General features: G+C 38.1%; 1 protein-coding gene across 4 annotated transcripts in view; it reads left to right on the forward strand.

Annotated features, from left to right (window-relative positions):
- st18 (ST18 C2H2C-type zinc finger transcription factor) overlaps nt 1–16,317 on the forward strand; it is a 46,946-nt gene that overhangs the window by 14,259 nt on the left and 16,370 nt on the right. For all 4 annotated transcript variants that reach the window (XM_037788596.1, XM_037788595.1, XM_037788594.1 and 1 more), the window contains 4 exons: nt 6,642–6,757; nt 10,390–10,441; nt 11,260–11,290; nt 11,472–11,659. In XM_037788596.1, the coding sequence (XP_037644524.1) occupies nt 6,642–6,757; nt 10,390–10,441; nt 11,260–11,290; nt 11,472–11,659 (387 nt within the window). The remainder of the gene's footprint in view (nt 1–6,641; nt 6,758–10,389; nt 10,442–11,259; nt 11,291–11,471; nt 11,660–16,317) is intronic.

Genomic DNA, 16,317 nt, shown 5'->3' on the forward strand with positions numbered 1-16,317 from the left:
CTAACAAGGGTCAAGTTGGCCAATAGACACGTCCCTGATGCTTATAGACAGCTGTCATGACTTCAAGTGCTTACAATAGTTACATTTTACATGAATTCATGGTTGTGCACCAACAAACACTGCAGCAAAGAGATTTGTTGGGAAGCTAAATGTATGTGTTACCTATCGTCGTATAATTTACCTACAAAATCCTTTAATATTTACAACAAAAAAAAGAAAAGCTGAGCAGTTATATCACTCATTACATATGTGCTCAGAGTATCATTATCAAGTCAAAGTGTATATATCACCATGCTATATTAATTACAGTCACATAATTAGACATTTACACTCTCCCCACTACAGACCCTGAGGAATATAAATCTCATTTCTCAATTAGAATCACTCTAAATGACTGTTTTATTCAATTCTTTTTTTTAGGAGCAGTCTGTCCTTCTTTCTGGGGTGAATCTATCTTTTATGTGATTAAAAAGACCTTCAGAGGTCTTACCTTGAGGATCACCATGTGGTGTATTTACACAGAAAATAATTCAGCCCATTGTAGCCCAGCAGCTAATGAGATTGGTTGTTAAGTGAATGACACAAAGGCTACAAAAAAAAAAAAAAAAAAAAGCTTAGCGTTTCGGGTGAATATCACTGTCCCTGCAAACACACACACACACACACACACACACACTCTGAGCAGCGAGACTCTGGACTACCCTGTACCCCACCTCGATCTCCTTCTGCTCCGTCTCCTCCCCGATGTCACTATGAGATGCAAAACAAAGGCTAAAAGGGGCATGGTAAGTCGAGCTCGCCATTCTGCCCTGTCGGACATGTTAACATGGGTGCATTTAGATGCAGGAGACAAGTGATTGTGTTTGACTGTGTGAGGATGTGCTGTGCTGTGTAAAAGCCTGAGGCTCAGATAAGTAGATTCATTGAAGGGTCAATAACAGTGATGCTGTTTTATGTAAGTCAGTATAAGATTGCCACGTTTTTTACTTGACCATTCTTAAACTTCTCAATATGCTGCTAAAACTTTCTCTCTCTGTGAGCCACTTGAGCTGTATCTTTTAAGAGTTTATTTTTTTTTTCTGTGCCTGTATTTGTTGCTCAGACGTAGTTCATTGTTGCTGATCCTTGAGTAAAGCTTGACTCAGTGTTGTCCAAGGATTTATCTAAAAAATGCAGAACAGAGAAAAAGCATGACAGCACAAGAGAGGGTCTTGTTAAGCACCCAGACTGCGTTTGTATCGATTGCTGAGCTGTTTGGACACTCACTCAAAAAGTGAATAGATGTTGTTTCGACACAAGCGTGCTCGTTTTGAACACTGTGCAGATACCTTCTCATTTTTGATCTCTGAATAGTAGCACTGGAGCATCAGCAGCAGTGATCGCTGTAAGTGCATTAGCTTATCATGCTCCACTGTCAGGCTGGAAACTGGGTTAAAGTCCATCGCGTATATTAAACCCTGGACTTAAGTCAAATTTACATTTTGTTAAAGATTACTCCTTTTATTGATGCATATAATCATATTCATGGACCATCTGCTGATTTGGCAAGCATGGATCAAACTCACAAAACAGCCCCTGCTAACCTTTTAAGTACAAAATAGTCTGGCTTAACTCAGCTAGCCCAGAAGTGTGTGTGTGAGCGTGAGAGATTGTATGGATATTGGATAATACTTAATTTAGATCCTCCAGGCTGCTCATGCCATATTTTATTTTATCATGATCGCTTTGGTAGCAGACCACGGGAGCTTGTGTTTGTACAACTGAGCAAATAACGTTCGTCTGACAATAAGCAAAGCAAAATCTTTGGTACGAGGAATCTGATTAAACTCTTGACCACGGCGTACAGCTCTGAGTTTATATCCGTCGCCATGGTTACGTGGATTTCACAGTGCAGCGCTGCACACTTCCACCTGGTTGTGATCGGCTATACGGGGCCTCACCTCTTGAGCGTAATAAAACGCTGCTGAAGGCTTTTTCTAGTTATTCTGATAACCGATTTCTCCCAGTGTGTGTTTCACAGAAATAGAAAATTCACCATTGGGCATCCTTTACTGCATGAAATACTTATGTTCGACTCATTCCAAACAAAGCTTACGCAGATTGAGAATTCATATGCCAGAGGTAAATCCGAGTTAACACGGATTTATACTGGCATGAGTTAAAGGACTAGAGTTTGTAATCCAGGTGGCCAAGGGATTTTACCATACAGTGGCAAAAATCACTTAAAACTCCCCCAACATCCTAAGCCACTGAGCTCAGTAAGCAGACAGATTGTTCAGAATTGATGACAGCACAACTATATCAGAGCTGGACTGTGCTTGCGTGTGCATGTGTGTGTGTGTGTGTACCCGCATGTCTGTGTGTGCGCATATGTGAACATGTTTGCTTCCTATATATACTCAATTAGCACTAAATGGGCTCTTTAGAATAAGACCTTGACAGATTGGTACTATTTTGCTTCAACAGGCTAGGGGAGGTGTATTGGGAATACTGCCTTCTATCTGCATAAACATCAGTAGCATGAATAAAAAAGGAAACAGCAACCTCCATTTCAGCGGCCTCTGACTGATTAGCAAAGTGATCAAAGTCGCTATAATATTCAACTAATCAATGTTTTAATAGTCTTTTGCTTGATCCAGTACATTACTGGAAGAAAAACAAAGGTGCGCCTCTATATGGGTTAGATCGTGTGTGTGTGTGTGTGTGTGTGTGTGTGAACACGCACACCCGGCGTGTGCACATGTGCACATGTGTGTGGAGGACAGAGGAGCAGAGATAGAGTGGAGTTGTTTAATGACAGGAACAGCTGACTCATTTAGAGGGAGCAGTGAAAGGTAATTAACCCTGGGAAAACTACAGCTGCCATGCGAGCTGTTCACTTCAGCGCAATCTGATTAGGAATCACTGCTCGAGTCCCTGACTCCTTTCAGACACTGTGTGTTCGAGGTAAACTTTTCCCTTTGCCCCGGAGAGCCCCGGAGCACTGGAGACCTGCCTTTTGTGACGGAGGAGGGGGGGGGGGATTAGCTGGAACGGTTACTACGTTTCTCCAAATTGCAGACCACCTGGTAGCATTCATGCAACCTCCTCCATGAAAGGGGCCTCCTTGGGCAGGAACAATGAGCGGGATTACTCTGCTCATTGTTACACCGGGGCTGGAACTTCTTTTTCCCCAAACACCTGTCCCCCAAATTAGACAGGTTTGAAAAAAGCATGTTCATTGCAGAATTCAAAGATTCAAACTAACATGAGTGTGGTTTGGCAGACTGGAGACTTGCCAATGGTCGGATTGTCTGCCACTCCATTTATTATGCTATTGATGCATAGTGTAGTGCAAGAAGATACTAATTTTATTTGTCTCGATATTTTTGGTGTTCTTAATTGGATTGAAATTCACAAATAAAATAGCATATCATCTAGGCCCCTTTCATACGATGAGGGAACTAAAAGCACCAGAAATTTGGTCAAAAACAGAAATTGGCTCTTTGATGTCAGAAGAAACAATCTGGACTTGGTGCGTTTGTGTGGTCCGGCTCCAGATGAACTCAATTTAGAGGGAAGGCTTCGGGATGACTTTGGAAGGCGATTACAAGATTCATAAATCACCTCGGCAAAGGTGTCACCATCTGACTCTTTTATGGGACTCTTGCTAACTCCGTCCAATAACAAGTTTCCCCTGTAGTTATGCCATCATAACAAATCATTGAAGCGATAGCGGCGAGCCAGGCTCCTAATTGTCTGTTAAGAATTCTGTGAGCTGTGTTCTTTTATTGAAGCATCTCTGTCTTGGAGAAGTGATAAGATGCCAATACGCTCCTCTATAAAAGTACTCTTTGGCAAAAGGCACAAACACTTTGCTTGGCCGTCAGGGTAGCTGTGAGGCTGTTATATCTGAAATCGCAGTTGACTTCAAGATTTTTGACTGTGTCTGCATGAATCCAGAAACCTCCATCAGACGGAGGAATGCTCATAAATTGCCGGCAGAATAATTTTCTTTACAGTGTTTTGTTTTTTTTATCTGAAAGGACATATACAAAAATAAAAGCCTGATATTTTTCTTTTTGCTGAATTTTAAATTATATTAAATAAACTCATGTTAATATTTAAAGCGTTCGAGGGAGTACATTTATAAAAGACAATTCAACTGAAAAAATATATAATTTTCTTATAAACACAAAGCAAATGTTCCAGCGCATTTAAATGTTTATTAACTGTCGATAGGTAACCGATGATTAAACATTGTGAACTAAAAAAAAAAGAAGATTTTATGCCAAGTTTTAGACATAAATCAGACATCCTAGACCTCTTTTGTCCCCTCCCCCCTCCTGAAATATATCTCAGCCATTATTCTAATGTCCAGCTGGTATTTAGGCACAGGGCGTCTGATGGCTCCCTGGCCACCTCACAAAAAAAGACAAAAAAAAAAGAAAAGTTGTTTATCTAAATACTCTCTGAACAGAAGTTGATTTTAATCTCTGAGCAGAGCTTAATTTACTCGCCACGAATCCATTTGCATCTCAATGAAAAAATGGGCAAAAAGCAATCGCCTGCTTTCTGTATACAATTTCACCTGCTTTCCACAGTGTAGGTGTGAGTACAAGCAGCTCACCTTTCGCTTCATCCAGACTTTATGTTCACCCTCAAACCTCCTATATAGGGTAAATATAAATTACGATCATCTCGCTATATCCTCAGACATTCATTACAAGGAAATATGAAAGTAAAAGGTGCTATCTCCTTGCCGTTTGCTCTTTATTATACATAAACAGAAAACACTTAGCATGTAAAATTAATGTGAAAATTATTCCCGGGGTAAACTATAAACACAGAAGTTACCCCGCACATTTACCCTTTTTTTCTCCTTCCCCTAGATCAGAGTGTAATTGCCAGTAATCAGGTCTGTTTGCTGCTGATAAAACCACTCTGAATGCGAGGAACCCTCTTTGTGTGATGACTCAATTATGCCAGAAGTGGCTCATCAAACCTGGCCCATCAGCTGCTTTAATAAATAAGGAGGAAAACTTGCTGCAGGCGCATTATAATTCCATTCATTCCATAATTAAATCCATTCCAGTTTTAACCCTTCACTCAGTGTGCTTCTGGAAGAGGAAACAAAAACAAGGAGAGAGAAAGAGGAGGGTGGGGGGGGGGGTGATACACACCAGACAGTGACCTTGCACAGAGCACCCATCCGTTCCCTATAATTCAAAATGATACTGTTGAAGAAAGGTTAAGAGAAAAAGGCTCGTGGAGGAAAAAGGGATGGGAATCAGTTAAGACGCGGCTCCTGGTTTTTTTATGTATGCATTGTTTCCACACACAGACAGTAATTATATTAAAAGAGTAATCTAATCATAACAGTTGGTTGGTTGAGTGTGCAGCACTGACATTTTGAAATCTTATTTTGCGTAATCTCATTTGCCTCTATCATCTCGCCCTGTACCCCTTCTATCTAAAGGAAATGTAAATAATGTAATTAATTTTATGGTCTCCAGAATCTTACTTTTGCGACTGTGGCTTATTGGTTTCAAGATGAGGTATCAGCACAGTAGTTTTTTTACTCCATCACAATAATGTCTGTGTTAATTACATGAGAGCGTCCCAAGTGCGCGGATAAGCTGGGAACAAGGGGACACAAAGACTCAAGGTCAGTGATGAATATCCACAGCAGCTGCACGGTATTAATAAGGCATTATATGAAAATAATAATAATAGCATCACTTACAACAAAATGCGAGAGAGAGTGTGGTTAGAGTAATGTCAGGAGTGCCGGGGTGTTTTACAGATATTTTTCCTCTCCACCATCTCAAGCTTTGGATCCAGCCTCTCTGATAATGGTGCGAGGCAATGGTTATTCATGATTGCTGGACTGGGAAGGTCCCTCTCTTTTTCTCTACCCCCAGTCGCAGCCCATTCTCTCCTCTGTGGTGGGAATGCTAGCAGATGGGGTTAGGGGGGAATGGGCTGGGCTCAAGGACAGCTAGCAGCCAGATTAACACATAGAAAAATCTCATAGACCCTCAGCAGCATCAGGCTGCTTCCTTTCCCCCTGAGAAATCTGCCCTAGACGCAGGCAAAGGGTCCTCTGAGGAGTATTATTTGTGTTGGACTTGGGGTGGGGGGTGCATAAATATGATTCAGCAGATGACGAACCAGCTCAAATAGTAGTGAGTCTTTTTTCATATGCTAATGAAACTGAGTGAATAACCCTCACTACCCCCCTCTCCCTCCTCTTTTTTCCCCCAGTTTTGTTTTTCCGGGGAAGCGCTCTGTGAGCTATAATTAAGAAGATGTTGTTTTTTTCTCAAAGCTAACAGAAATAAATAATTCCATAATAAGATCTGTGAAGTGAAGAGGCTTAATGTACTCATTGTGTTCATCCTTGTTTTCCCTCTTGGATGTTTTGTATTAATTAGAAGCAAGCAATTTGATCTCTGTCAAGCAATCAATTTGCATCGTGTTCCTTATTCCATGTGAGGCATTAATATGCTCTTTCCACCTTTTTCCTGACTGCATGTTCACATCCATGTCTCTGGTGTAATGATGAAAACCTTCAGAAAAGATGGTTCAGACGCATATCATTGCTAAAAAAAAAGTTGCATATTTTTATATACCTGTTTTTTGTTTTTTTCCTGTTATAGATAATGAATTACATGATCACCTCCTGAGAGATAACAAGTGTGAAAGCATCAACCGGGGTGGACAGTGCGGATCTGGCATCTCATCCTACAGAGCGCTCGGAAAACTACAATCGAAGGTAAACAATCGGACGGAGATTAAATACGACATGTGAAGTGAAAACAACTTTTGTTAGGGACAAAAAGTCTCTAAATGATTGTGTAACAGTGTTTTGGATAAGTAGCATGCTAAGTGGTGGAGTGTCACTGCTCCTTTGACCACAGCGATCACAAACTGAGATTGTTCTTTACTCATGCAGAGCTGTGGGTGGCCGCCAGACACATAATTTTACTCTTTTTTTTTTAAAAGGTATTGCTGAGTCTGCTTTTTTCTAAAGTGATGGTTGGTAGTTGTCAGGTTGTCTCGGCTGGATTTGTACCTGATAAAACTTCCTTTGAAACCATAATAGAAAAGTTTAGAGAGATCTGCTACAAGGGCTTTAAAGGACCATACCAATGTTTTAACAGTATACAATAGGAGCACCGGTATAATACACTGCATAGAGGGCTGGAGAATACAGTAAACATACAGTTTATATCAAATACAAACAAGATATAAGACCCTATGCTTTGGGAAATGCTTAGCAGTAGAGGTGTAAGAAAATATCGAAAATATTAAGTATCGCGATGCTGTATAGATTCTCAAAAACACAGTATCGATTTGAATTAATAATTTACATCCAAAGATTAACGCAGTTAATACTTTATTTAATTTGCAAAGAGATGCACCCTCTCAGTGTATGTACCCTCTCAAAGTAGTGCTGTGATGTTGGATGTTACAGGGACTGTTAAATGCAGATCCAACGGTTCTGATTGCATTATAAAGTAACTTTTTTATTCAGATTTCATGCATACGGTGGTGTGTTCTTTGTACTATGACGGTTTTCTTAGATTAAAAAAAAATTGCAATATATCACCTTGCTTACAGTATCGCAATATATCGCAATATATTGAATCGTAACCCCTGTATCATGATACGTATCGTATCGTCAGACTCTTGCTAATACACAGCCCTACTTAGCGGTGATGTAATGTGAACATGTTTTGTGGTAAAACATGCTAAAACACTGCTATCAACCTTAAACATGGTACTTAGTTGCCTTATTTCTGTGTGTTTACTGTTGGAAAAGTGATGCTACAACAATCCCAATTGGGGTTTTTTCAACATTTTACATGAGTAGTTGGTAACCACACAAAATATAAGGCCAGAGAACACGTCAACATAGATGAGGAAACCAAATTTACTTTCTATTTACTTACAGAATTTTTTGGTAAAAAATTTAAAAAAACTGAACAAAATCACATCAAAATATGAACTACAATACTCTTAGGGAGTTTCTACAAAAAAAATGAGTATTGTACAGTATTTACGCTGTTAATCATTAAGATATTATGTGACTTATTATGCTGGAATAACATCATTTTACGTAAATGTAATTTTGTTTTAATTCTACTGGTAACTCTTTACTTTAATGCCACTATTAAGCATTTATTGGCAGTACATAGACATTAAACAAATTACATTATCGTGTAGTTGTATGTAGATATAAAGATGTTTTAAGTGTTTATTAATGTATAGTGTTTGTCGACAATTATAACTTCTGCCATAAAAAAATATTTTATATTATTATAACTGAATATTGTGATTCATTATCTGTTTATGCACTTTATTCCACTTATGGGTGCCTGCAGGACGAGTTATAGTTGTTAAAAAAAATACATTAATAAACACTTGCACAGTATACTGCTTATAAAGGCGTAACAGTGTTATCATTCCACTTTCATATATCCAGGACCAAATTCTTTATTTCATAAATCTACACTACATATAAAAGAATTAATGATAAGTTGACCAAATATTGTTTGCTTTGGTATTTTAGGTTGATTGGTTGTTTGTTGATTATATGACTTTTGTATTTGTTTATAATGCTTATTGAGGTGAGATTCCTTCTATAAGCCCCTTGGGGTTTTTCTAATCTCATGGGCACAACTTCTTTTCTTTTGTTGTTGTATTTCTGTTGCTTTGTTTTATTGTGCGAACAAATAAATCTCCCCCCCAAAAAAAAGAACTGTCATACAAGAAATAATGGAAAGGTAAATTATATGAAGTCATCAGCCAGGTTGTGTAGGGAATATCAAACAAAAGCTCTCATTTGACCCTGAATGTATCTATTTGTTCTGCTTTTGTAAACACTCAGCAGCGTCACATGTTTGTCCATGTTGTTGCCATGCCAGGACTACCTGTTAGGACACCAGAGCGTCTACGGAGGCCTTCCTTGTTCTCTTGTTACTTGTCACTTCTTGTTACGTGAATTACATATACAGTAGCCTCTGCTTAGTACAAATCTGCCGGTAGGCTTTATCATAATTATGTCAGAAAGGCACACGTGGCACACTTTAAAAGCAACAAAAGAAAGGTTGCAATTTGCTCGACAGACTTATATAATATGTGAAACTGGATACGCAGCTCGGGGTAAAAATATGTTGCGCTATAGTCAGACGTACAGTACGGTGTAATTGTGTTTCATGGTTGGATAATCATAGGACTGACTATAAACCAATCATTATCAGGTGATTCCTGTAGCATTAAGGTTTTTATTTAATTAAAGCATGATGCTATCATTACAGACATATCATTCTTAATTAATTCAGAGAAATAAAAATAAAAAAATACATAAAAATAAAACAATTACTTTTGTAAATATAACAAGTTTAATGATAAATTAAAACATTTGCATAAGAAGGGCACTTCTAAAATGTCAAATAAAGAAAAAAAACAGCACCCTGGTAATAAATAAACGTGTGTGAGTCAGTGTTGATATTTCGGCACACTGATAACATCATTTTGAACTTTGATTAATGTCCATGTTACAATCTCGGGTTGCAGCATGTAAGAGCAACATTTTGCCTTCAAAACAACAAATTTACGCAAAATGTTGAAGCATGTCTGTGTGGAAAAGTGTTCCAAACTAATGAGGTACATTCGTTTTTACAGAATGTAATCTATAGTGTTTGGGAGTTGTTTGTCTCAATAGGCTGTAGTAATCAAAAGTAATGAACCTATTATGAGCAGGACCTCTGAGGGCCCGGCGTGGCATTAAGAGTGTGGCACATAAAAGGTTTATTAAAGGAAATTAAGGTCCATCACTGCCACACCTGCTCCCCTATTATAAATGTATGACAGGTCAGTGCCTTCAATCACAACAGCAAACGAGAGAGAGGAGTCATGTTTCCCATTACCAGGGAAAAGTAACAGCATATCCTATGACTCACAGATTTCACTGGCCTGTGACCACTATACGCCACCATCAGCCTGGAATAATTATGTTTAATAGGTTTTATTTGGGACCCACAAGCAACAAGCCAGCGAGAGTGGATGGATTTTAGCAACTATTTTTGTCTAAACACACACACGCAGTGAGGTGCTGTCCGTACTTTAATGTCATTATTTAGTGTCATTATTTTTACTCCGCTTCAAAACTTTTTTTCCCCCTAACATTATACTTTATGTGTTTGCATATTGCTGATGTTTTAGGAGCTCTTTGTGCACACAAATTGATTTTCTAAGGCTCGCTGGCTGACTGAAATCTCCAATAATCTATAACATGTTTAAGCCTTTTTCCATTTATAATAAAATAAATGAATATAAAATACATTAAATGTGTCTGTTTAGTGGCTCATCTGTACATTTTATTTTTATTTTTATTAACAGATGGATTCTGAAGGTGAAGAGCAAACCCTGAAAACATGTAACAGTAGCACAGGTGAGTGCAGCTTTTTAGTTTGCTTTTAACTAAACGCACATGCACACACACGCACATATTCCACTTATCGCTATGGGTTAGGGGTATCGGTTCAACAATCCAACTTTATAACTGTCAATTTTATGTATTATCTTACCGGTCTGAAGAGCACTGCACCGCCATTTCATTATTCAGAGGGGAATAACTTCATTAAATTGGAACACTGGCTCAAATTAGTTAAGGAGTGTGTATATATCGTGTGATTGAAAACCTCTAGACTGGATATGTCATTATGCAAGTGTTCAGGGCCTCTGAGGCCCGCCTGCTCACGCTGGAGCTATTACTACATCTGGGGAAATTCATGAAAAGTGTTATTATTGGTTGTGCTTCATGGGAGTAGGGGGCAGAACTTGTGAATGAGATTTACGCAGGCCCCCTGGGAAAATTGATTTACCCTTTTAGATCATGTTGTCAACGTTGTCAAAGGATGAGCTACCGTTGGCCTCCCAGAGAATGAGCAGACTGAATGAAAAGCTTTTCAGATCAATGACGAGACCACTTCTCCATCCTTGTGCTGATTATACCCGATGGCATTGTAAAAGAGAATAAAAATCGGTAGTTAAAGGGCTGCAGTATTAGCCCAGGTGGTATCATCCCTAAATCAGTATCTACAAAACAAATATTTGCAGAACGTTGTAAAATATTTCATTAGCAATCGCCCAAAAGTAGTGAGTCGGCTCGAAACCTTTGATGAAGAATACGTCGACAGATGCTGAGCTGCTGTAGTGGAAATGTAAACACGACGTTTTATCTGTTCTTTTTTGGCCTTTATTTCACAGGGCTGGCCGACTGCATCGCTGAGACTCACAGGTGAAATTTTATGTCTCATCTTTATGCCAAAAACAAAATATTTTCTTCCCAGATCATTGATGTGATTCATTAAGTCTTAACTTTATGAAAGAAAGTCTCAAATTGTACCAGTTGTGTCTTTTAAATGAGGCCTCTGTTGACCCTGCTGCACCTTTTTTGTCCGCTCCCCTCTTCCCTCCAGCCCATATGGGTCCATGGCGAGGAAGAGGAGCGCTCAGGAAGGGGTGCAGGGCGCCCCCGTCAACAAGAGAAAGTCCCTGCTGATGAAGCCCCGCCACTACAGCCCCAGCGAGGCATGTGAAGAGGAGAGCGAGGACCTGGCACCGCCACAGGACAAAGAAGAGCTGAGGAACATTGACACTCCAGCAGGTAAACAGATGTCCTGTTGTTTTGTCTGTTTTGATGAACAATTGACGCTGAATTTTAAAATCCCATCTGTTGCATTCATATTTCCCTCCCTCTGCCATCAGCCAGCAGCCGCAGTCATTGTGCAGTGGAAGTGAAAGACTACACTGCTGGGCCCACATTAGTTGTGTCTCACGTCCACAAATTGAAGTTTTGACAGCTGATCTGCCATGATATTTTTGGCGTGGCTTTAGCCTCTTTTGATGAGGCCAGATTTCAGACCCCTCATCTGTCCTTTTTCAATAGCCAGTCCAAATCCCATTGAATCCATAGAATGAAACACTGAATGGGGGAGTGCACCAGTTCACTTTGATTTAAATTAAACTTCCTCCATTCTTTTAAACTGAATTAACACTGAAGTTGCCAATTGTGTTAAACAAATGAGGCGTCAGCAGTGCTTGGCGTATGTTCTTATTTTTACTAAACCCACAGAAACGTTTCATCAACAGCAGTTGAAAATTGTTTACTTTCACTTATGCCACTGTCCTTTTCAGCGAGCGAAAATGTTTTCTTTTTTCCTAATGAATTGAATTTTGTGCATTTTGGCAACAATGCTCGCGGTGTACATGTGCATTCTCGCCCACTATAATCTGCACTGATTTGGTATATTTTTAACGATGTAACTAAGCAACAAACGTAATTGTCCCTTTCAAAAGCTTTTGTTAGGCCCTCTAACACAGTCTAATACATAATTAGGCATAATGTCTACAGCTCATTACAGTACACATGTGTGTAGTTAAATGGACCAGGAGAGTAGCTCACTGAATTGTGTGGATTCACTGGAAATGGAATTTATTTGTTTCCTGGGTTCATATTACATTACAATTATCTAAGTAATTCACTGTGTATCATCAGTTTTCCCTTTTGTTGTTTATATTTCTTTTTATCATCCAGTGTGGATTGACAGCTGTATATTTTCTTGATTTGAACCTGATATTCGGTGGACTGGCGTTAAAACAAAACAAAATACTGCCAGAATAGAATAAATAAAAGTCTGAAGAGTGTCAAATGAACACGGGTATTGATAAGATAAACAATTTCAGAACATATTTTGCTGTTATTGTCAGATTTGGGGGGCTATTTTCTCTGGAAAAACAAAAATTGGAAAAGTGGACCGGAGGCAGGAAGATTTTTTTTTTTCGCTGTGGGAAGCCGTTCATATCTGCATTTTAACAAAAAGGGAGAAAAATAAGCCTCTCGTTTGGTCGAGCCACACTGCGTTCAACTCCAGCCAACTGCAGCCCTGCTGCAGAGTGCTGGTAATGGCTATTCTGGAGTACAAACTGTTCACCTGTTCCAACACACAAACCACCGGAGGGATCCAAGTTTTTTTCCTCCATCTCTTTCCTTTTTTCACTGCACTTCTGTGTCTCTGTGTTTCTCTCTGTGTGTGTGTGTGTGTGTGTGTGTGTGTGTATATGTCTGTGTGCTTGTCTGACTGTATGCGGCTGTGTCAGGCCGTGGAGTCCATCTGGATGAAAAACAAAACCCTTGTTGCTCGCCTCATAAATGTAAATACGTGTAACTGGCTTTAATTTGTCCATTCAACAGGGTTTAGACACCGCTTTTCAAATATTGTAACACTGTAATGATGCAAAATGCATATGAAACAAGGGGTGTAAGAAAATATTGAAAATATCGAGTATGGAGATATTTTGTTTTGCGATACTGCGTCGATTCTCAAAAACCCTGCATCGATTTTTAATTCTAATTCTAATTAATAGTATTAACTCAGTTCATACTTTATTTAATTTGCAAAGAGATGCACCATCTCAGCGTGTTAGCCCTCTTTAAGTAGTGCTATGATGTTGGATATTACAGGGACTGTGATAATACAAATGCAGATCCCTCTGTTCTGATTGTATAAAAAAAAGTTGACTTTTTTATTCAGATTTTATGACAGTTTTCTTAGATTTAAAATATTGCAATATATCGCCATGCTTGCAGTATCGCAATATATTGAATCGTAACCCCTGTTTCATGATACGTATCGTATCGCCAGATTCTTGCTAATGCACAGCCCTACTTAGCAGTGATGTAGCGTAAACATGTTTTGTAGTAAAACATGCTAAAACACTGCTATCAACCTTAAACATGGTACTTAGTGGCCTTATTTCTGTGTGCGTACTGTTGGAAAAGTGATGCTACAACAATCCCAATTGTTTCTTTTCAATATTTTACATGAGTAGTTGGTAACGACACAAAATATAAGGCCAGAGAACACGACAAAATAGCTGAGGAAACCAAATTTACTTACTATTTACTTACAGAATTTTTAGGAAAGAAAATGAAAAGCTGAACAAAATTACTGAAAAACATTAAGTACTTTACTCTTAGTGAGTTTCTACCAAAAAATGAGTATTGTTCAGTATTTACACTGTTAATCATAAAGATATTATGTGAGTTATTATGCTGGAATAACATCATTTTACGTAAATGTAATTTTGTTTTAATTCTACTGGTAACTCTTTACTTTAATACCCCTATTTAGTATTTCTAGGCAGTACATAATCATTTAACAAATTACATTATCGTGTAGTTGTATGCAGATTTAAGGACGTTTTAAGTGTTTATTAATGTATAGTGTTTGTCGACAATTATAACTTCTGCCATAAAAAAATATTTTATATTATTATAACTGAATATTGTGATTCATTATCTGTTTATGCACTTTATTCCACTTATGGGTGCCTGCAGGACGAGTTATAGTTGTTAAAAAAAATACATTAATAAACACTTGCACAGTATACTGCTTATAAAGGCGTAACAACTTTTTTTATTCAGATTTTATGCATATGGTGGTGTGTTCTTTATACTATGACAGTTTTCCTAAAATTCGATATTAAAAAATCTCAATATATCACCTTGCTTACAGTATCGCAATATATTGCGATATATTGAATCGTAACCTCTGTATCATGATACGTATCGTATCGCCAGATTCTCGCTGATATGCAGCCCTATATGAAACCAGACATGTCACATTCCTCTGCACTTATTACTATGTACATAATCATATTACAAAATATTATTATTAGTGCTACATATTTTATGTTAAAGCTCTTTTGGTGAGGATTTAGTTTTTGTGCTGCTCCCATTAATAATAATAAGGTATCATCCTCAACAGTGTGCGATCTGATTTCCATCTCTATCTATCTATCTTCTCAACCTATCGGATGTCTGATGTCTAGCCACTTAAGAGGATATGGGCGCAGTGAAAGTAAAAAATCCTCGCAGCCCAAAGAGCCTTAATCGAGCATAAGTTTGAATGGTTTTGGAGGATCAAGAGAGATTTCGTTGAATCAATCCAGATGATAGCTTCCCATTGTTAATCACTGACCATGACTTAACATAATCAGTGGTGTTAATAAAGTGTTGTTTCAGATGCACTCAGGATAACCCTCTTTGTCTGTATCAGACTTTCAGCTTCGCACAATCTTCTGGATTTCCGTTCATGTGACCAGGATTTCTGGATTTATACTAAAAGATAGACGGCAAAAGGTCAACGCAAATCAAATTATTGAGAGCACTCAGCGAAATAAGCTAGAGATTATATGAAATTGGCGTGAAATTTAAGAAGAAATGCATATATATATTGTATTAATCTGCAATAATGGTGCTACATTTATCATATATATGGTATCTTAGCACACTCCACAAGGGTTTTAAAACTCAAAAGACAGGAAATTAATGAGTCATCTTCCAAAAATAAATACATGACATTATTAGAAAAGCTCTTCTTACTCAGCATCTTGCATTTTAATGGACTATTATGGGTTGTTAATATTTTTACACTAAAACAATAGTGCTAAAATTACTTGAGCTACTTATTTATTTACTTTTTAAAAACACAGTGTGTGTAATAGAAAGAAAACGTCTTTTAAATGTTTAAAAGCATCCTGTTTTATGCACATAGACAAGTTCAATTTCCTCTGAAGACTTTGACATTTCATCTTTAAGCTAATCACTGTTTTTTCGAGCTGCTCATCACTATTTTCTTAACAATTTGTATTTTTAATTCACCTGCGGTTTGTCAAAATTATTCTAATCACTTGTATTTTTCAGTAATTTTGGGTCATGTTCACGAAGCAATGCCACTCATTTCTGTGGGCACTGTTAGCTGTTGTGCCTTTTTTCGCTTTTTTGTAACCAAAATTATTGTCAGTTTTCTGACTGAGGTGTGTAGTTGGCTTCTCCTAAACCAAGTTCTGCCACACAGACGGCTGCGGCTAACAGAGATTTCTCTCTTTTATCTGCCTGTTTGTGGTTTCCTCCATCTGTGTTTTCAGGAATCCTCTTCGCTTTCCTTGTTCACATCTCTAGAAACAACAATTATGTGTTTTTAAATCAGTTTTCTGTGCAGATGACAACATATTGCTGCTTAGTTTGCACTTAAAAATACACATAATTGATTAAAAACTGATGTTCACTGTCCACCGCACAGTAAATCCCTCCATAATCTTGTCCTAAATCTATATCGGGGTTGTTGCTCCAATTGGAGACAGGAAGAAGAAAACAATTGTGTTTCTCATCTCCAGGTTTCCTGTTCAACTAGCAGACAGAAGGGTCATATATGTTATTTAAAATATACTTGAGGAATTGCTTGTAAATCTTGTATGATT

This window comes from Sebastes umbrosus, chromosome 12 (genome assembly GCF_015220745.1).
Source record: "Sebastes umbrosus isolate fSebUmb1 chromosome 12, fSebUmb1.pri, whole genome shotgun sequence".
Taxonomy (NCBI): domain Eukaryota; kingdom Metazoa; phylum Chordata; class Actinopteri; order Perciformes; family Sebastidae; genus Sebastes; species Sebastes umbrosus.